General features: G+C 42.3%; 2 protein-coding genes and 1 long non-coding RNA gene across 4 annotated transcripts; 2 read left to right on the top strand and 1 right to left on the bottom strand.

Moving 5' to 3' along the window:
• Nucleotides 1-21: 21 nt before the first annotated feature.
• LOC147800219 (uncharacterized) lies at nucleotides 22-5,270 on the top strand. Of its 2 annotated transcripts, XR_015425338.1 has the most exons (4): nucleotides 22-348; nucleotides 649-814; nucleotides 1,885-2,039; nucleotides 2,165-5,270. It is a non-coding gene; the product is annotated as an uncharacterized LOC147800219 (long non-coding RNA). The 2 variants fall into 2 exon arrangements; XR_015425337.1 differs by lacking the exon at nucleotides 22-348 and having other exon boundaries at nucleotides 366-814.
• Nucleotides 5,271-6,456: 1,186 nt separating this feature from the next.
• On the top strand, nucleotides 6,457-11,151 carry LOC147800218 (carbonyl reductase [NADPH] 3-like). Its single transcript, XM_087141094.1, has 6 exons — nucleotides 6,457-6,463; nucleotides 7,228-7,571; nucleotides 8,232-8,344; nucleotides 9,202-9,327; nucleotides 9,714-9,858; nucleotides 10,383-11,151. The coding sequence occupies exons 1-6, from the start codon at nucleotides 6,457-6,459 to the stop codon at nucleotides 10,542-10,544; spliced, it is 897 nt and encodes a 298-aa protein (XP_086997220.1). The 3' UTR covers nucleotides 10,545-11,151.
• A 2,013-nt stretch (nucleotides 11,152-13,164) lies between these two features.
• Nucleotides 13,165-19,023, bottom strand: LOC147800217 (carbonyl reductase [NADPH] 1-like). The gene is made up of 7 exons (XM_087137157.1): nucleotides 18,809-19,023; nucleotides 17,067-17,330; nucleotides 16,498-16,548; nucleotides 15,672-15,784; nucleotides 14,934-15,059; nucleotides 14,316-14,460; nucleotides 13,165-13,711 (listed from the first exon to the last, which is right to left on the bottom strand). Exons 1-7 carry the CDS (start codon nucleotides 18,833-18,835, stop codon nucleotides 13,550-13,552), a joined length of 888 nt encoding a protein of 295 aa, XP_086993283.1. The 5' UTR covers nucleotides 18,836-19,023; the 3' UTR covers nucleotides 13,165-13,549.
• Between the last annotated feature and the right edge of the window lie 1,277 nt (nucleotides 19,024-20,300).

Genomic DNA, 20,300 nt, shown 5'->3' with positions numbered 1-20,300 from the left:
ACCAGAATGCTTTGATAGAATCTGGGGAGCAATTGCTCTATATATGTGTGACAGACAAGAACGGTTACTATGAATTGAAAATGGCGCGCAAGAGGGGCCAATTGGGATTGGATGAATATATAATTGGACCTTGAATTATGCCAAGATCGACCCAGTCTAGCCACGGAGTCAGTCATCAACTGCGAAATTCCCGAGACACAGCTTCCGAACAGCGCTCCAATTGTACGTGAGCAGAGAAAGGAGACGCTCCAAGGCTTCTCAAAAACCGCAAGAAGCCAGAAACTGACCAGAAACGTGTGTTTTGGAATTACTGGTCGCACTTTTCCCGCTCTTCAAAATCATCCAAAAGTAAGTTAAACCTTTTCTAAGATGTACATGTATTCTTCGTCCTATATTCCTTTGGTAAAGTTGAGTTTATCCATTTATTTGAATAAAACCTGTTCAACTCACGTAGACAATGCATATGCTTTATTTAAGATCTTCATCTGCATTTGACTACACAAAAATCGCTCTTATGAAATACTTTATATCAGAAATTTTATCTTATCTAACGACTTAAACTCATAAGCACAAGTTATTCATCAGTCTTACAATTAGTGATGGTCCGATTTCCAACTTAACCTTTACTTTGTTGTTAATTAATTATAGGCAGACATGAAGCAGAAAGAGAAACGGAAAAGTTGCCCCAACTGTGCCACTAACTTTTCTCGGAGAGCCTTCTATTATCATAAACAAAAACACCACGATGGTAACGTGTGGACATGTGGTAATAGGCAAGCCAAGATTTATCCGTCGAACGTGCCTTTGCAAGCAGGTATGTGCAGCATGTCCTATTTACCCGACACGCGGTTATCGTTCATGATCAGTAGGAATTGGTCAAATGATGCCATGTTTTGTATGCTTTTGTTCTTGATGTCGCTTGTTTGTATGTTTTGAAATTCATTTGGTTTAAAACTATTTTTCTCTCTTTAATTTTTATTCATTCTTTTCGAGCGGTGCTTACTTCATTATGAGTGCCGGCGTACCGTTTTTTGCGTAAAATAGTTATCTGAGCTCAGCGTACTGTGCCTCAGTTAAAACGGAAGTAATGTCATTGGTTTGCATTTTTTGTGGCAAATCGGTTATGTTAAAAACAAATAAACCCCAAATAAAACTGCGTAATTAAATCAAGCCTAGTCCTCGCTGCATTAGCTAACTACAATGAGATCAATCGACTGGATAATTATGTATGAAGTAACTTGCCAAGTTACAGTATTTGTGAGCATTATCATTCCAAAATGATAGCACTTAAAGTTGTTTTTGAAAGGATCACTGCCGGTACTGAATTTGAAAGAAAGTCACTCTAAACTAGAGAACAACTAGAAATGGGTGTGTACATATAAGATGTGAACCATTCAGTTTCATCAGGTGTCCAACTCTACTAAATAATACAGTTGGATCCCACTTACAATCGTGTGTACGTGAGTGTCGAATGAAGCATAATGCACAATTTTCCAATGTGTACATGTACAGTACATGTACATGTAGGTCCGGTATGTGAGTGTACAATGATTGCACTGAACTGACCTTGTAAGGTCACAGGAGGCACTTTGACCGCTGTCCACTGCGGTATCGGGTGCCATTAATCATTATGACCGCTTCCGGGTTTTTTATAAGAAGGTAGGACTAAACTCTTTACCTCCATGTTCAGTGCAATATGTACATACATGTAATCTCAAATCTTACAGATATGATTCGGCGGAAGATGCAGTCATTTTCAAACATGATAAGAAAAATGAATGAATCTACAGTGAATATGACTTCGCGGAAACATTTGTGCACAGAAAACTGACGAACGGTGATGAATATGGCCAATGGCTTTCACATTTTATACATTTTTCACAGCTTCTATTGAAATGGAATCCCCCTCGAGAAAGATCAACGATGCCGCTGATACTGAGCCCATTTGCTCCAGTGCAGAGTATCCTGTGACCATGACCTCTTCGCCACGAGCTTCAGGAGATGTTGCCAATGATTCAACCCGCAAAGTAACTGTTGAGGTTAATATTTGTGATTCTTACTTTCTCATGTCATAATTTAAGGACGTGTAGGCACCCCTACGAGTTATTTTGTGTATTTGGATTTCCATTTTAATTTTAGTTATTTTTTGGTGTTTTTCTATCAGGATTTTACAAGTGAATCAGATTCTACTGGTACTGACAGTAGCAATAGCTCAGATACTGACAGTAACAGCGAAGATGAGCAGTGGGAGAAAGACGCAATCGATCCTAGAGACCTCTTCGAAGTACCAGAAGGGTCGTATTCTCAGCAGACACGCTCTGGCAGGTTTCCTGTCTGCGAAGATAGAGGAGATCTTCGAGAGAAATGTAAAGCTCTATTGATATGGGTGTGCCACTTTTTGTTCTTGTGGCAAACTAATTATTTAATAAGCGACCGTGCCCTGGATAAACTTCTTCACTTTCTGTCAGTTTTGTTTAAGGCGATTAGCCACCAAATAACAGCTCTGACAGAGATTGCTGGAGTGATTCCACAATCGGTTTATATGATCAGACGGCATTTAAAATTTGATAGAGACTCTTTCATAAAATATGCTGTATGTCCGAAGTGTGCAAAGTTATATGATTTTGGAGAGCTGTTTTACGAAGTTGATGGAACGTCAAATCCTCGTAAATGTTCCAATTCCTGGATAAAGTCAAGAGGGCGTCAGATCACCTGTAATAGCAAACTCGTGAAAGCAGTTCGATTCGCTGACGGATCGAAGAAATATTACCCACTTAAAATCTACTGCTATCAAAGCATTATCGAGTGTCTTGAAAATATGATTAAACGTGAAGGCTTTTTGGATGATTGTCAAAAATGGAAGGGGCGGAATATCCCTGGCGAAAGCTTGGCTGATGTTTATGAGGGAAAATTATGGAAACAGTTTCAAGCTTACCATGAGCAACCATTAGAAACGGGGAAATATTTCTTCGGTTTTATGATTAATTGTGACTGGTTTCAGCCATACGTTCGCCGCAACGTCTCTGTTGGCGTTATTTACCTAACAGTGCTAAACTTGCCCAGGGTCATGAGATTTAAACAGGAAAACACCATCGTTGTTGGGGTCATACCTCCTCTAGACAAGGAACCAGCATCACTCAACAGTTTTCTTGAACCAGTTGTTAAAGAATTGAATGCCCTATGGAAAGGTGTTCAAATAAGTACACCTTGCGAAGTTATGACGATTCAAGGAGCCCTAATGTGCTGTTCAGCAGATTTACCTGCAAACAGAAAACTTTGTGGTTTTTTGAGCCACAGTGCTTCACTTTTCTGCTCAAAATGTTTGAAAAAAGCTCCAAATGTCCAAACAGGGGAAACTGACAAGGTTGGGAGGCCTAAAATGAAAAATGATTACGGGGGGTTTGAGAGGAAAACGTGGCCTCCGCGGGATAACAATAGCCACCGCAGATGTGTGGCACAGGTTCGGCGGAGTGCCTCTTTAGCAGAAAGAGAGAAAATTGAGAAACAACTCGGAGTGCGTTACAGCTGTTTACTTGACTTGGAGTATTTCGATGCAGTCCGGTACTGTGCCATTGATCCAATGCATAATCTGTTTACAGGGACTGCCAAAAAGGTATTTAGCCATTGGGTTAAAAAAGATATACTCAAGAGAAAGGCACTGGATGAAATTGACGAGAAAATTAACCACATGTTAGCCTCGTCAGACCTTGGCCGATTACCTACAAAAATTGCATCAAACTATGGGAATTTCACAGCAGATGAATGGAAGAATTGGACATTATATTTTTCAATGTACGCGTTGGATGGGATCCTACCCGAGGTACATCTTAAATGCTGGCAGACATTTGTACTGGCATGCAGACTTATCTGCAAACCGTGCATATCCATTGCTGAGGTAGAAAAGGCTGATTTTCTGTTTCTTAAATTTTGCAAGGAATACGAAACATTACATGGATCTTTGGCAATAACGCCAAACATGCATTTGCACACCCATCTCAAAGAATGCATCATTGATTTTGGTCCTGTGCCTGCCTTTTGGTGTTTTGCATATGAACGGTTCAATGGATTAATTGCGGACATACCTACTAATAACAGTAATATTGAAGTTCAATTCATGAGATCTGTAACGAGAATTCCGTTTGTGAAAAATATAAACCACCACTTAGACTTCAGCAAAGATTTTCTTGACATCTGTAATAGCGTTTCACTGGGTCACAGTACCGGTACATCAGCACAGATTCCGGAAGCGTCAGCCGTAGGTGCACTTTTCCGCACGTGGAGAGGGCCATTCGTAGTTCAAACCTTTTCAGATCTCACTGCAGTTAAACCTGTAGGACATGGTCTAATAGCTTCTTTTGATTCTGACGATTTGAATTATCTTCTGCAAATGTATCAATCTTTGTATGAAAACACCAGATTACAAAGGGATCATTTGCAGCTAACGTTCAATAAATATGGAGTTATACATGTTGGGAACGAAGTTTTTGGATCATATTTCAACAAGAGATCGCGAAATACCAGCGGGATTATGGCTCACTGGGTCGACGACGATGCAAATATTGATTGTCTCGCTGAGCTAAGACCAGGAATAGTCAAGTACTACATCAAACATACGATATTTCTTAACAGTGTCCCAGTACCTCACGTTCTCGCTGCGGTTCGATGGTATGTTAGAGACCATGCGATTACAGATCGCTATTTAGCACCTATTACATCTTGGCCTAAACGCTCATATTTACAAGGAGGGTCATCTTCTTTTATTCCGGTGCAACGAATCTATGGAAAGTTCATTGCGGCACACGACAAAGAAGGCAACGTGGCCTTGTCTTCACTGAACCGACAGCTCTTTCTTTAGGACAAAGGAAACACTGACTGTCCTTCATTCAGACTTTTTGTCTATGATATACTACATCGTATTGTTACCTGTAGTGATACCGAAACTTTGCTATAAGAAATGTCCAGTGATCTCTGGGTTCCCCAAATGCATTGGGTCAATTTCATTTGAACAAAGATTGTCTAATCCAAGAAGTGTGTACTTTATGTTGCAACAAGCGTACTCTAGATCTGTTAATGGCAAAAGAAGAAACCCTTCAAATGCATGTGAGGTATTTGCTAATAACGTGAAATAGGTTCGTTGCAGAATATGTTATTTCCCTTTTCGCTTAAGTCCATCGAGAAACTGGTATATAGAAATTTATTTTTTCTTGTACTGGTATTTCATGTAGGAGATTAATGGTTTACACAATAAACTACCAGTATTGGTCACCGCACCCTTTTAAGTAACAGTTTTGTTTTGTGTTCTTTAAAGTGGACCTGTAGTTGCACATAACTAAACGTTATGCAAACAGACGGATATTTCAGGGAGAACAATAATCGTGTCTATAACTAAAGTCTCAAGGGGAAATGGACATCCAGTGAGAGGACCCAGTGACCTCCCTCCACATTCCACATGACAGGAGGACATTATGCCAGGTGCACACGTTCACAGTTTTATCCCAATTTGATTACAGTTTACAGCGACGGCCTTGAAGTGTTCCCTATCTGGATGTGGGGTACCGGTCACTTTAAGTAGACGGATGATGGTGTTCTCCAGCTATGAGTAATCGGGCGTCTTGCCTTGCACACTAAAGTTTTCTTCTCCCGATTGAGACCTCGCTCATTTCCCTCCATTTTCAATAATTCCACAGAGGTTATTTCTTTTGAAGTGTATTCTATTTTGAATGCTTATATGATCTTGCAACCAACCACATTTCTCTCAACAAACAAATCTTTTACTATAATTGTAATTTCCTTCATGAATTTAATTGCATAAGTAAACTTTGCGTAGCTTAACGCGATTGTCGGCGCTAGTTGCTTTCAAACAATGCCAGCAAGCTGGTATGCCAAACTATCTCCGCCGACTGCAGGCGCTTGTACACATGGCACCGGCATAGTTTGGGGGTGCTGTGGTAGTGGCAAACACATTAGTGTCACCCAAGCAAAGCGACCCCCCCCCCACTCACTCCATCATTGTGGTCAGGCTTGCTACTGTTAATGGAAACTAGTGGCTGGGGACCTACCTTGTGAGAATACCTTGACCCCATGCGGTCACCATTCTCGGCTTGACACCGGCACCTCTACAGTGAAACACAGGGAGTGGACCGGGGAATGCGGTAGAACCCTACTACATACATATACATGTATATGGAGCATTTCCTAAATGATAATTATCAGGGTCCTTAACGAATAACTGATTCAAAAATATGGGATTGTGGATTACTTTTAGGATGAAGATTGGGCACCCAGGACCAAGGCAAATCATTTAGGTCAGACAAATAATAAAGTGACGGCTTTACTTTTTAATCACATCAACGTTATGATTCAGTTTTGTGTAAAACTTTGTTTCGTGGTGGTCATCTAAAAAAATCAAAATGACCACACGACATGTTACCGGATTTTCGAGTTCTTGTGAGACAAATGAAGGGTAAGTGGGGTACTTGCAATGGCTTATTCTTTATGGTCCTACACTGAGTGATAAACTATAGAACACTGAATGACTTCACCTTCACGAGTCTGTGTCACATATATAAATAGCCATCAAAGCTAGATATATTGAGACAATTGAACAGAAAAGGTCGTTCATAAAGAAAACCCCCATAGAGCCAGTTTCCCTTGAATCTTCCACCAGTTTCCGCGTGAGTAGTTTCCTTGGCACGTAAATCCTCCCCGTAAAATTAGGAAACGGGGTCTCACGTTTCCGTTGCCCGATTCGGGGTTGGTAAACTGGCAGAGGAAACGACTGGGTGCAAACACTGCACGCGTTTCCGTAGGTATGAAATTTTCGGAAACGCATGCCTTTCGCACAGTGGGAATCAAGGGTCTCTGCCCACTTTCCCTCCACCCAAACTGGGACTGTCACTTTCTAGATGAGAGGCCCCATCCATAAAGTGCGTCAATGATAAAGATATTTTTTGCAAACAATATCCCATCCTTAAACATCAAGAAATGTGACCAAACTACGCCGTAAAATCCGGGGAAAATAGTCATCTGCTCCAGGCGGGACCAAAAGAGGGCGCAATTTTCCTAACAATGGAGGCTCCTGTGCTTCGCTGGTTAACAAACGATTATAGAATTTACGCATTACGGTCGCGTGGATACCGACAATTTTGAACACTCTTCGCCAACATGGCTCTTTTCCGCTCTTTTCGACCGATGACGGGGTGTGTGCTTCTGCTCAAGGAGGATAAGCACTTTGCCAACGACCACTGCCTTTTTCGGTACACTGCCTTTCTCCAAAAAAATCTTATATTCTGTTGCCATGGTTACAGGTAACAGGAGCTAACAAGGGCATTGGTTTCGCCATTGTCCGAGCTCTGTGCAAGCAGCTGGATAATGGAATCGTCTACCTGACTGCCAGGAACGAGGAGAGGGGGAGGGAGGCCGTGACCAGACTCAATCAGGAGGGGCTCCAGCCTAAGTTTCACCAGCTGGACGTTACCGATCCGGCCAGCGTGAGCAAGCTGAGAGATTTCCTACAGAAGACGCACGGAGGCTTGGATATACTGGTCAACAATGCTGGAGTCTACTATGAAGTAATTTCATTTTGTTTTCAATATGGCTAACCAAGTTTTAATAATTCGCTTTTCATAACTCCTTCGCTGCTGACGGTAACTGCCACTTCCTGTAAGTGTAAGAAAAAGCCGACATTGTGCCCGTAGGCTGGACGCTGCATGATTAAAATGTCCAGACAGAAAATGTACCCGTTACGCGGCATGATCACGCTTGAATTTGATACTAAAGTAACCATAAAGTTCGGAGAAGAATAAAGGTTCAGTTCGGCTTGCTTTGTTTGAGGGAGGGGCTACACCGTTTGGGGCTGGTCTTGAAATTATTGACTGGCTTCTATAACTGCAGTTTCTGTGAGCTCCCACAGTACATGTAGTAACATGACTAATTTCCCCCAAGACCGCATCAAGAGTTTCCCTATAGTGCTCACACCCTTGCCTTCTTAGCTGAACCCGTCTCAGTCTAGAAAATACTAGTGTCTCGGGAGTTATCATCGACACGCCATTGCTCTGTTTTTTTGTAATGTGTTATTTTAATTTAAGGTAATAAATGCACTTGTCTCGATGCACGTTTAACGTCACATTTAACACAGCCAAAGAGGGTATAGAATATAAGCATTCAACGTCTTGGGATGTGATGCATGAGCCAGAAAAAAAAGGCTGCAGTAAATTTGGTCGTACTTACAGGAGGGGTCATCTCTGCCACTTGGAGAGAAGGCGTCGGTTACTATGGCAATCAATTTCGACGCTGCCTTGGACGTCAGCAGAGCTCTCTTCCCACTCATACGAGCTCATGGAAGGTAACATTGTCGACTAGGCAGTGACAACCGATGTTTCTGTAAGGTATTTTGATTATGAGGCTGGGAACTACACTGAAGCTATCAGCGATCCTTCATATATTCGGTGTTTCCATCACAGACGTCGTACAATGAAGACAATGAATACTGAATACAATGGAGGGTTCTATAAGCTTACACAAGACCTGGGAATGGTCGTGTGTCCCGTGTTAAAGAAGCGAGACGGTGGGACAAGAAAAAACTGTGTAAAGGCCGGTTTATACATGTACTTCATGTAAAGCGAAGCGAATTTGACGTCACAAAAAGATTTGCAGGGAAATTTCGCTCAAGTAAAAAAACGTGTTCAATTTTTGCGAATTCGTAACGGGAAATTTGATCTGACGTCACAAATTGGCGTTCGTTATCGCTTTCGCGCTAAATACGAACCGGCCTTAAACCACGTAAGCTGTCGAACGCACCATCTGAGACGCTTGGTCGTGGCAAACACACATCGATCATGCGTCACCGGTTCAGTGTTAATTTGGCGCGAACTCTTGTTCGACCAATCGTTAACTCCTTTCTGTCAATGTGTATTATGCATATTATGTATATTGCAAGTCGAACAGCACTTCTTGGCAAAATTCCTTCATCACATTTTGCCGTTGCTAGGCTGAAGGAAGCGTTGTAGTGTCCATGGGCCACGGCTTTGAAGACTAGGTGATAAAAATGTCTCAACTGTAGAAACGCCAGATTTCAAGAGGATTTTCCCAAAATTCTTCAATAAATTCAACTCTTTTTACCAGATTCCTTTTTGATTAATTTTTTTATTTCTAAAATTAAAATCACAAAAGAAAGCTTGCATATTGCGTTATGCTTCTCAGAATCGTCAACGTATCCAGTTTAATCGGGGTCTGGGCATTCCAAAAAATGACCAAGGAGCTGCAAGGTCGTTTCCAAGGAGCCAAGACGGAACAGGACGTGGAGCAGCTCATGCACGAATTTGTGACGTAGGTTCTAGAAGGTTAAAGTTCTCTTCCGTAGAAACCTTTTGAGTGGTCACCGAAAGAAGTATTGGCCCAAACAAAATAACCGTCGATGTCGACGGGGAATTATTAAAAAAAAATCTTCATCATGTCAAACTTGAACTCTTCGAAACTCTGAAATTGTGTAGATAAACTCTAAAAAAAATACAGTTACTTTGTTAATGACCCCTTCTGATATTTTGTTGACAACATTGCATGCAATTTTTATATTCCCTTTTCGTTGGCGTCAAGTCAGGCACTCCTGTACGGCACTGCATTATGCGGTGAGGTATAAAATGGCGTCAGACCACTTGAACCTTTCTTGTCGATGACTTAAACATGCGCTGTTGAATTTTGCCCCTTCTCGTTAGACTTGCCAAGGCCGGTAGTCACGCCCGTGAGGGATGGCCTGAAATGGTCTATGGAATATCCAAGATGGGGGTCAATGCACTTACCCGGATCCAAGCTGCTGACATTGCCAAGGATAAGACTAAGGGTGATGTTCTTCTTACGTGTGTAAGTTGATCTATGTACAACTCTATAGCATTTTGCCTCTACTGTTGGGAACTACATGGAGCAGCAGTCTTGCAGTAGGCCTACAATTCCTGGCAAATGTGCGTTGTCAAAATGTACCACTGTCTTCCTTATCATCAGATGCCATTATATCCAGCAATTCACGATAGCTAGACACTATCGGCGACCAGGAGGACTTACCATACGGAGAGCACAGTGCAGCCACGCCTATGGCGCAAAGCTAGAAGGCAACGTAAGGTCCAATGCGACGCCAATAGACCCCACCTCGTAAACACGTGCACCGTAAGCTTGCGGTAGCAAACCGGTTCAAAGTTAGTGCGGCGTTGTTGCAACCTCTTGACTGTGGCGGAGAAACAGTAAATGTTTACAGCAGAAGCGGTGAGACAAAATTAGCTTAATTGTGCATGACGGAGTTGGTATATGTATTGCGGAGATACAAAACACTTCTTCAGAGGCAATAGACGGTGCTGCAAAATTAGGGATTATGTATTTCTCTTTCTCCACAGTGCTGCCCGGGCTTCGTGGCCACAGACATGACAAACTGCCAAGGGCAGAAGACAATCGATGAGGGCGCCATTACGCCGGTCTACTGCGCCCTGCTACCGCCCGGTTCCAGTCAATTCAACGGCAAGATGTTCAGCGAAAAGAAGCTAGTTGAGTTCTGGTAGAGTCCGAACAATGAGTTTTCGTCGTCGTCTTCTTAGACTTTGAGACACGGAGACTTTTAGACATTCATTCAACGTTGCTTCTCGGATAACTCCCAAAAAAAAAACTTAATAGGTAACTTCATGCATGCTCCATGGAATTCACTTAGAAATCAAGAGAATACCTAATTCAACAACATTAATAGATAGAGCTATGGGTTGAAGCAAAGCTTCCTTTTTCTAACTTGTGGACAGATACAATCACAATATAAATGACAGATAGGGTGAAAAATATGGAAAAACAAAAGCATTACAAACAGAGGTAAGACAATTACACATCAAACCTTTTAAGAGTTGAGTAGTATTGTGTGTATTAGTTTTTTACTTCTAATTTAGATAAAGTTAAGGATGTTTAATCGATTTACTCAAGAAGCTATAATGTTGCCCTGGTAAAAAAAGCCTGTTTTGTAAGGCCGTTGCAGGAACTTAGATATCTTTTTGAAACAACTTCTTCTGTTATACAACTGAAAAGTCATGGTTACAATGGACTAAAAGGGCTGGAAAATAGATTATTTGAATAATTATAAGCAAAGTTACCCATATTTAGGTAATAAAGATTTTTAAACCCTAAGTGTTTGAAGTTGACAAACAGAGGATGAGCATGTTCAATGTGATCCGCCTAAAGTGGGAACAGGAGCCTTGCACAATTTTCCTGGCAACTGCGGCTACTGTAATGGGGACTACACTTCCTAAGCTTGGCTAAACAAAATGAACGCTCCCCACCAACACGGCTCCTTTCAACCGGTGAAGCTTGTCGTGTGAGGGTTCGTGCTCTGTATTTCGGTCAAGATCAAACACCCACGTGACCAAAACTGACTTGGCGAACATTCATCACTGTCCACTGTCAATCGTCCACCATTAGCCCATATAATGTGTTTCCAACACAATAGGAGGGGGCTATTTACAGTGGGTAAATTTTAAACGTTTTCAGCGAAACAAACTATCGCCTGGGTATTGTGTGCACCATTTAATTGGCACGACCAACATCAGTGAATTTAGCGAACCTTATTTTGTAATGTACGGCTAGAGACTTAAAAATTTTTAAAATTTTTTTGTTTTAAGTACCTACCTATTTGACTTGTGGGGTCTAACAGCGCCCTTGCTTGGAGCAGGTATGAATGAAACTTCAATATACATGTAGCTGGGTTTATGCGCAAATGTCCTATAAAAACCATGTAACAACAAAACTGGACCCACAATGCCTTTGTCCCGAATGAAGCCACCAGCCGCCATTTTACTGTGCCGAATACAATAGGCAATGGCTCGCTTACGCGTCGTAACTATTGATGCCATGAACGAATTTGGTTAGTAATGGCGAAGAAGCCTTTGTATTACATTTTGTATTTGGAACGGTTAAAGATAGCCGCAGGTGGCCTCAACGACCGCTGCGTGCTGATGAAGGTATCAAAGGTCCACATTTACTGATATAAGGTCCGTGGGTTTATGGTGTGGTTTGATGGAGCGTTTTTAGGGCCTGTTTGTTTCACACGCATCACGGTCAGCGATCCAAGAGCTGGTTATCGCTATCCATTCGGTGGGTTGACCGTTCTGGTGTCAGTGAACCAGCGACGGATCACTGATCGCGGTCCGGACCTGCGTGGAACAAACTGGCCCTTGGTTGGATCCTGAGTAAGCATTCTCTTCCCACCTCGGCGCCTCCAGCAGCTTCACCATTAGAACCTCTTCTGGGGAGCTAGTTCGCGTAGCGGTTCTTTCCTCACTTTGCATCAATGAGTCCTGGCTTGGCCCAGACTTTAAGTGCATTTGGTTTCCAGTCCATACTCGCTCTCGTAGGTTTTCTCCAGGCACTCAGGTCTTCTCCTGCCTCTAAAACTGGACCTTCTTCCTAACTCCGTTAATGAGATGCTGATTAATAAAGGTTATAAATAAACGTATAGTTTATTTGTTTATTTTTTGTTTTTTTTCCCTGCCCGACATGTATTTCTTTCAAGAATTCTACCAAGAGAATTGTCATTTTAAAGTGTAAGATACAATATCATGCTGATACTCCTGGATCAATTAAGGCCTGGTTCCTAATGTTACCTTTATGCCTCCGATGACTATCCTTGCAAACTTGGCCGCAAAGTGACATTTGATCCTTGGCCACGTCAACCATGAACGGTGTTTAATACCGATGCTGCATCATCATTTTCTTCCCATTTCAACTATACATCCTCTCAATATCGGTCATCCACCTTGCAACATCCGTGACATTAACGGTGAATGATATTTCTTTGATGAGTCAACCGTGGTCCTTGAAGTTTTGAATCAACTATGGCATCCACGCTCTATCGAGTTATTGAGAATGTGACATTTGGTTGGTCGACTGTTTCATGTCGTCGCTATGATTAATTAAACACGCAATCTGTACGTTTGGTACCTTATTTACCGAGTATCGAAATACTATATAGCTGAATTGGCTCTGTACAAACTCAAATAAATGAATAAATACACGCTGTGGTTTTTTCTTTCAAATTATGAACCTGCTGCTGTATTTATTCCGAAATTCCACAGAGAGAATAACTGAGAATGAGCATTTATATTGGTAGAGCGGAATGAAACCATCAACATTGTCACACCCCCCCCCCCACCGTATGCGTTTCTCAATAGCTCTCTGTCGTGTAGTTGTGGCAGTCTGGATGGTACAGCGATATGATGTTCAACCAGCTTTGGCATTGATTGCGTTACCCACGACATAAATAAGGAACGTTAATGAATGAACCCTTTTGAGGTTGTTTGTGCAGCTATGTTGTTTACTGTTCTGTGTACACAAGCCCGATAGACCGGACACCCACATGACCAAAACTGACTTGGTGAATTCCATTCCTGTGTTAGTGGAGCATGCATGCAGTTATCTAATTAGGTTTTTTGGGGGGTTATGCGAGGAGCAATTAACGTTGAATGAATGGCTAAAAGTCTGCATGTCTGAAAGTCTAAGGAGACGATGACGAAAACTCATTGGTCGGACGCTACCAGAACTCAAGCAGCTTCTTCTCGCTGAACATCTTGCCGTTGAATTGGCTGGAACCGGGCGGTAGCAGGGCGCAGTAGACCGGCGTAACGGCGCCCTCATCGATTGTCTTTTCCCCCTCGTGATTCGTCATATCTGTGGCCACGTAGCCCGGGCAGCACTATGGCGAAAGACATTTAATATATAATGCTACATACATAATACGACCACGCGTTCTTAATTTTATAAAAGTCTTGTCTATTGAGGAGACAACGTATATGGGACACAACGCATGCGTTTTCCCACCAGGTTCACACAAGTGCAAGCTCTAATGGTTAACAAGTTTCCATCGGCTGAAAACAGCTAGCAAGCTTTGTTTGTTTGGTTTTTTTTTTCGGTTCCAGAACGGTTCCACCGCCAAAGGAAGTCAAGAGGTCGCAACAACGCCGCACTAACTTTGAGCCGGTTTGCCACACCGCAAGCTCATGGTGCACGTGTTTACGGGGCGGGGTCTATTGGCGTCGCACTGCACCTTACGTTGCTTCTAGCGTTGCGCCGTAGGCGTGGCTGCACTGTGCTTTCCGTATGGTAAGTCCTCCTGGTCGTCGATAGTGTCTATCTATTGTGAATTGCTGGGTATAATGGCATCTGATGATAAGGAAAACAGTGGTACATTTTGACAACGCACATTTGCCAGGAATGATACTGCACTGAGACTAGGCTGCTCAGTGTAGTTCCCAACAGTAGAAGCAAAATGCCACAGAGTTGTACATAGATCAACTTACACACGTAATGAGGACACCGCCCTTCGTCTTATCCTTGGCAATGTCATCAGCTTGGATCCGGGTAAGTGCAATGACCCCCATCTTGGATATTCCATAGACCATTTCAGGCCATCCCTCCCGGGCGTGACTGCCGGCCTTGGCAAGTCTAACGAGACGGGGCAAAAGTCAACAGCGCATGTAAAATTCATACGACAACAAGGGTTCAATTATGGTCTAACGTCATTTTATACCGCACCGGATAATGCAGTGCAGTACAAGAGTGCACGGCTTTAGGTCGATGAAAACTGAATTTAAAATTTGCATGTAACATTCTTCACAAAATATCAAGAGGTCAATAAGAAAAAAGTGACTGTTTTTCAGACAGTTTCTGGACCAAAGTCGATAAATTGAGAGACATATTGTCAGGTCTATTTACAAAAATGGAAGAGTCAGCTATTGTCAGAATGAAGAATTGTTCCATAATTTCTCTAGAGAAACTGTCAACCATTATATTTTATTTTTGAAAATACTTCTTTCGGTAATCGCTATCTTTGAATTCATTTCTGACATCATGGTGACAAAGCAGGAAAGCACTCAAAAGGTTATTACGGAAGTGAACTTTGACCTTCTAGAACCTACGCCACAAATTCGTGCATGAGCTGCTCCACTTCCTGTTCCGTCTTGGCTCCTTGGAAACGACCTTGCAGCTCCTTGCTCATTTTTTGGAATGCCCAGACCCCGCCTGAACTGACTACGCTGACAATTCTAAGGAGCATAATAAAATATAAAAGTTTTGTTTTGTGATTTTTATTTTAGAAATTGGAAAATTAATCAAAGAAGAACCATAAATTTCCGGGTAATCATTGTGCAGTTGTTGGAAGCAGCGCCTAATGACGCAAACAGGGGGTTGAGTTTTTATGGTATACCTAATATCATATCGCAATTGTATGCTGTCTATTTCATCTATTCATGCCAATTTTGCTATTTTATCCATGAAAAACCTGAAAAGTAAAACATTCCAGGGCAAAATTACCAGCGCAGCGACGCGTGACGGTCGCAATCGTTAATTGTACGTGAAAACCGCTTCAAAGGCCAACCGGAAGTTTCCTGTGTCGGCAACTCCGGCTGACCGAACAAGTATACGCGCAATGTGTGGTGCGCCCGCTAAAGTTGGCAGTCCACTGTGTGTTTCTTTCTCCAGGTTTATTACGGTCGGCACAAAGGCATGCCGAGCCCAGATAGTTTTAATATATATATGACGTCCGTAATAAAAACACCGAATACCAAGGATCGCCGATCGCTTCAATATAGTTCCTAACCTCATAATCGAGACACCTTACAGAAACTTCAGTGTCACTGCCTAATCGACAATGTTACCTTCCATGAGCTCGTATGAGTGGGATGAGAGCTCTGTTGACATCCAAGACAGCGTCGAAATTGGTTGCCATAGTAATCGATGCTTTCTCCCCAAATGGCGGATGTGACGCGTCCTGAAAATACAACAAAACTTTACTGCAGCTTTTTTATTTCTGTTGCAAGGTAGCGTAGTTTTATTGATGTCCAGACTACATAGAATAGCTTTGGTGTTTGGGACCTATACACACAAGTACGGAATCATATTGCTGGTTGAAGTATAACTCATTTTTGTTCTGCCCAGTAGAGTTTTAGTACTTTATCTTGCAATTGTGTGCAATCTGTGAATTCAAATTCAAAATTTTCCACTCAACAACTGTTTTGATTCTGATTTTTTCAAGTTCTAAACTGGACGGTACTGTTGCTTACTTCAGAAGGCGATGGCTTGAATTACCAATCTTGCGCATTCTCAGAGTTTGGAGTTTTACAAATTCATGAGTTTATCTCAGAGAAAACAAACTCCACTTAATACTTGTGCAGCTTACATAATCTTATTTACTTTTGTGATAGTAACCACTTGGACCCATTTCAAGAACCTGTTTGTGATGATGGCATACACAAACAATTCAACACAACACCAGTGACCCCGTACAGAGAAGAATTCCCCATTCTAGCCATCCTATGTAGATCAGCTCGTTAAGCCTTTTGAAATTCCGTTTGATTTCAAAAATTAATAACAATTTTGGGCACGAAATGGGGGGGGGCAATAAATGTAAGTGTTGGATTGCGTTTTTGACACTCTGCATATCAAACTACCAAATTGGCTTTTGATTCTCAGTAATCTGCTTACTTGAAATAATTCCCATTCCATGACGCCATCGCGGACAGTAACTGCCACTTCCTGTAAAATGATGTAGGAAAAAAGCTGGTAGTGTGCCGTTGGCTCGCGTTGAATGGTTAAATGTCTATGATTAGTAATGACACGCCCATGAAATGTTCCAATTTATTTTATACACCTGTGTGTAACAACCAGCTCGTTTTGATATATTATGTCAATGTTCCTAAAGATGCTATTCGTGCTATGATAGTATGCACAATATTTCGTTAGTTTGGATAATGAGTGGTATTCAGTATGAAGCATATTATGTAACGCCTCTGATTTAATTTCCAGTCTCTTGAGACCGTTTGCGATTCGGGATTATTGTACAATGATGGGAGAGACACCGGCGGAAATAAGTTTCAAGAACTGAATTCAGCTTTAGAAATTCCTTTCCAGCTTCCTCTATCATGTTTGTAAAAATGTTTTGTAAATGATGGGCCCTATCTTTTCCCATCTGATAACGCGCTGCAGCAGACAGGGCGCTACGGCAGAAAGAACAGCCTTCTTTAAAGATCATATTGCAAAAAATATGAAATTACTTTATAGTAGACTGCTGCATTGTTGACCAATACGTCCAAGCCTCCGTGTGTCTTCTGCAGGAAATCCCTCAGCTTGCTCACGCTGGCCGGATCAGTAATGTCCAGCTGGTGAAACTTAGGCTGGAGCCCCTCCTGATTGAGTCTGGCCACGGCCTCCCTCCCCCTCTCCTCGTTCCTGGCAGTCAGGTAGACGATTCCATTATCCAGCTGCTTGCACAGAGCTCGGACAATGGCGAAACCAATGCCCTTGTTGGCTCCTGTTACCTGTAACCATGGCAACAGAATGTAAGACTTTTGGGTGAGAAAAGTAGTTTGCCGAAAAAAAGGTTGTGGTTTTTGGTGCGGCATTTATCCTCCTTGAGCAGAAGCACTCACTCTTCATTGGTTAAAAGAGCCACGTCAGTGGGGATTATTCAAAAACTTTGGTATCTATGTAACTGTAACTCTTGTATTTCTTAATTGTTTGTGAACCAGCGAAGTACTGTCCCATTAAATGAACCTCCAGTGTTACCAAAATTGAAATATCCTCACCGTCACTACCTATTCGCCCGGCTCTACGTTCCGTTCACCTGGCCATGTGCCGCGCATGTTTGACGATCCATTCGATTGGTATGCCCCACGCCTCCCATATTGGGGGCTGGCCCGTTGCGTTGCCAACCCGTCACCCCGTACCAGCGTTTTTGCTTGACCAGACTGCGTTCGGCGTGTATAATATGATATTGCCATCAATCTCAATGATACTGACGTGGTCATAATATGAAGACCGTTCAAATTTAATCTTTCCGACGGGAAAGAACCTTAAGAAAATAACCTCCTGGATATGAACGATCAAAGAATAACCACAAAATTAATTCCTTATCCGCTACGCTAGGCGGGGTAGCTCGGCCGAAGTTCTTCTCTCCATACTTTTGCCCCCAAGACCCTGCATAATGACGTCGAAGATGTTCAATGCAAATTGAATTCAAATATCCATAATATATTTCGGCCAGGTTCCTAACAAGGGGCGTTTCTCCATAAAAGCCTCGTTGTTAACAGCGGTGGGTAGTGGAATCGCGTGTCTAAAGACCCTTTTACGTTTCCAATCTTACATGATACATGTAGTCGTCAAAACCCTAGCCTACATGTTATCGCCGACCCCCCCTTCTCAATGAAATCAGACTTTAGAATGGCAGCATCGATGCCGTCTACTTGACAATGTTGGCCTGTTATGTGTCATTTTTCGGTTATCAGAAGGGCCTAGTTTTACCAAGAGCACTGTTTTGTGGCTGGGCATTTTGGTTGTAGATCATGCACAGCATTTTTCAATTCGCCATGAAATTCCCTGTGAGTCCAAAGATAAAAATGAGAACCCAGTTGACGAAAGAACATATCTGCCTAGTCAGGTTTAGATGGACACGGATTGCTTGTGCACAAAGCACTCGCCTCTCAACGATGTAATTCCAGGTTCGAGTCCCGGCCCACGTCATTTGTGAGAAGAGTTTTGTGGTAGTTTAAGTGTCTCCAGTATCACGAGAAGTTATTTTCGGTTTGACACGGTTTTACCCCCTCAGCAAAAATCAGCATGTTCAATTTTCTGCACTCCGTTGGCAGATGTAGGTTGACAGCTGCCCAAGGCGCCTGTCTTTGCCTCATTATTACGTTGTAGTTTAATGTCTCACTTGTCCAGCACAATTGAACATAATTGTATGGCATTTCTGCTTTATAAATGAATCAATTACACTTTAACATGAGGAGAATCTTACCACTGCAACGCGCTGAGTGTTGGACATGGTCGATGATGATGGTCAGATGCGTGTCGTGTCCTATTAGCAATATCCAGTAAACTTATGTGCCTGTCACCCGCAACGCTTGAACTGCACAACAGAATGTGAAAGAACCGGGCGACTTTTAACCCCTCAACGGTGGATGATCTCCCTTTGTAAGACTTTTTCAGTGCAAACGATTTTTATACATAAATTGCCAGACGCGTTGTCATGAAACTAGACTTGCTGCCAAGTCGACAATTGGTTTGATTTTACTCTCCACGCGCGCATGCCACGCGTACGATGCACCGTCTAATCATAACGCCTTTGCGTCATAGGACTTTGTTTGCCTCGTCCTCATCTTACGGATTTATGATACAGCTGCGCGGGAAAATTAGAACACGACTACTTAAAACGACTTGTCGTCAAGTCTACATAAAATCTTGCAGCCCGCCTTCCTACATGTGAAAAATGCAAGTCACGATATCGTTAAGTCTTGTAGAGTTATAATGCACAACATAAAAACTGGAAGTGACAAAATTGCAAATAATGGAACGAAACATTTGCTGGTTTAGATTAAACTTAAGGCTAGTTCTGGTGTCCGTCAACAAACAGTCGGTTACTGATGACATCATGAGATCTGGATCCGTGTGTGGGACAAACAGGCCCACGCATTTTGACAGTATACAGATTATAGGTGGTTGCCAGAGGTGGTAACAAGTCGACTTTTGCAAGTCCAAGTCAAGTCACAAGTCATTTGGTCCAGTCACAAGTCATTTGATCACAGGTCAAGTCAACTTGAAGTCAAGTCACAAGTCAATTTGGTCTATGTATAGCAAGTTACAAGTCTTTTTTGTCCAAGTACAGGTCAAGTTGCGCTATTATGTGTGATTTCAAGCCATAGCCTAGTCTTGGTTCAACGACCTTCCATATTTATTCTGCAATCCGCGACACGAACCACACAGGAAGGTTTTGGATATTTTGTTTGACCAGGGGCGGCAACAGACTTTAGTAAGAATGGTATGCATAATTCATATCACCTGGGTGATGATCGACGGAAGCTATGCAAAGTAACCTGTCAACCGAACGAAGTCTTAAGACGGTTATTTTAAGAATGCAAGGTATAAGTTGGCAGGCCTAGTTTAAAGCTGAAATGGGTTTGATCGAATAGTTTTTTTGACCTGGTATAAGTCATAATTTGCAAGTCCAAACCAAGTCACAAGTCATTTTTTGGAAGTCCAAGTCAAGTCACTAGTCACAAAAATAGCGGCTCGAGTCCGAGTCAAGTGACTCAAGTCTACAACTCTGAGGTGATTGCGATCATGTTTCGTTTGACACTGGCTTTTCCACCGGAAAGGCCTACATTCTCACCTTATAGTGTTGTAAAGTTCCGTCTTTCGAGAATCTTACTCAGACTGTTCCTAGTTTTCGATATGGTAGACAAAAATCCTGTGCAACATTCTGCGCCTTGAAACAATGTGACCTAGTCATG

The sequence above is a fragment of the Acanthaster planci genome, linkage group LG01 (genome assembly GCF_054643075.1).
Source record: "Acanthaster planci isolate LZ-2023a linkage group LG01, COTS_SCS, whole genome shotgun sequence".
Classification (NCBI taxonomy): domain Eukaryota; kingdom Metazoa; phylum Echinodermata; class Asteroidea; order Valvatida; family Acanthasteridae; genus Acanthaster; species Acanthaster planci.
This window is presented reverse-complemented; position numbering and strand designations above follow the sequence as displayed.

Coding starts and splice junctions, on each gene's coding strand:
- LOC147800218 (XM_087141094.1), top strand. Junction 7,572..8,231: donor ATGCTGGAGTCTACTATGAA/GTAATTTCATTT, acceptor TCGTACTTACAG/GAGGGGTCATCTCTGCCACT. Junction 8,345..9,201: donor CTCATACGAGCTCATGGAAG/GTAACATTGTCG, acceptor TATGCTTCTCAG/AATCGTCAACGTATCCAGTT.
- LOC147800217 (XM_087137157.1), bottom strand. CDS start 18,835: ATGTCCAACACTCAGCGCGTTGCAGTG. Junction 17,331..18,808: donor ACACTCAGCGCGTTGCAGTG/GTAAGATTCTCC, acceptor CCATGGTTACAG/GTAACAGGAGCCAACAAGGG. Junction 14,461..14,933: donor CTCATGCACGAATTTGTGGC/GTAGGTTCTAGA, acceptor CCGTCTCGTTAG/ACTTGCCAAGGCCGGCAGTC.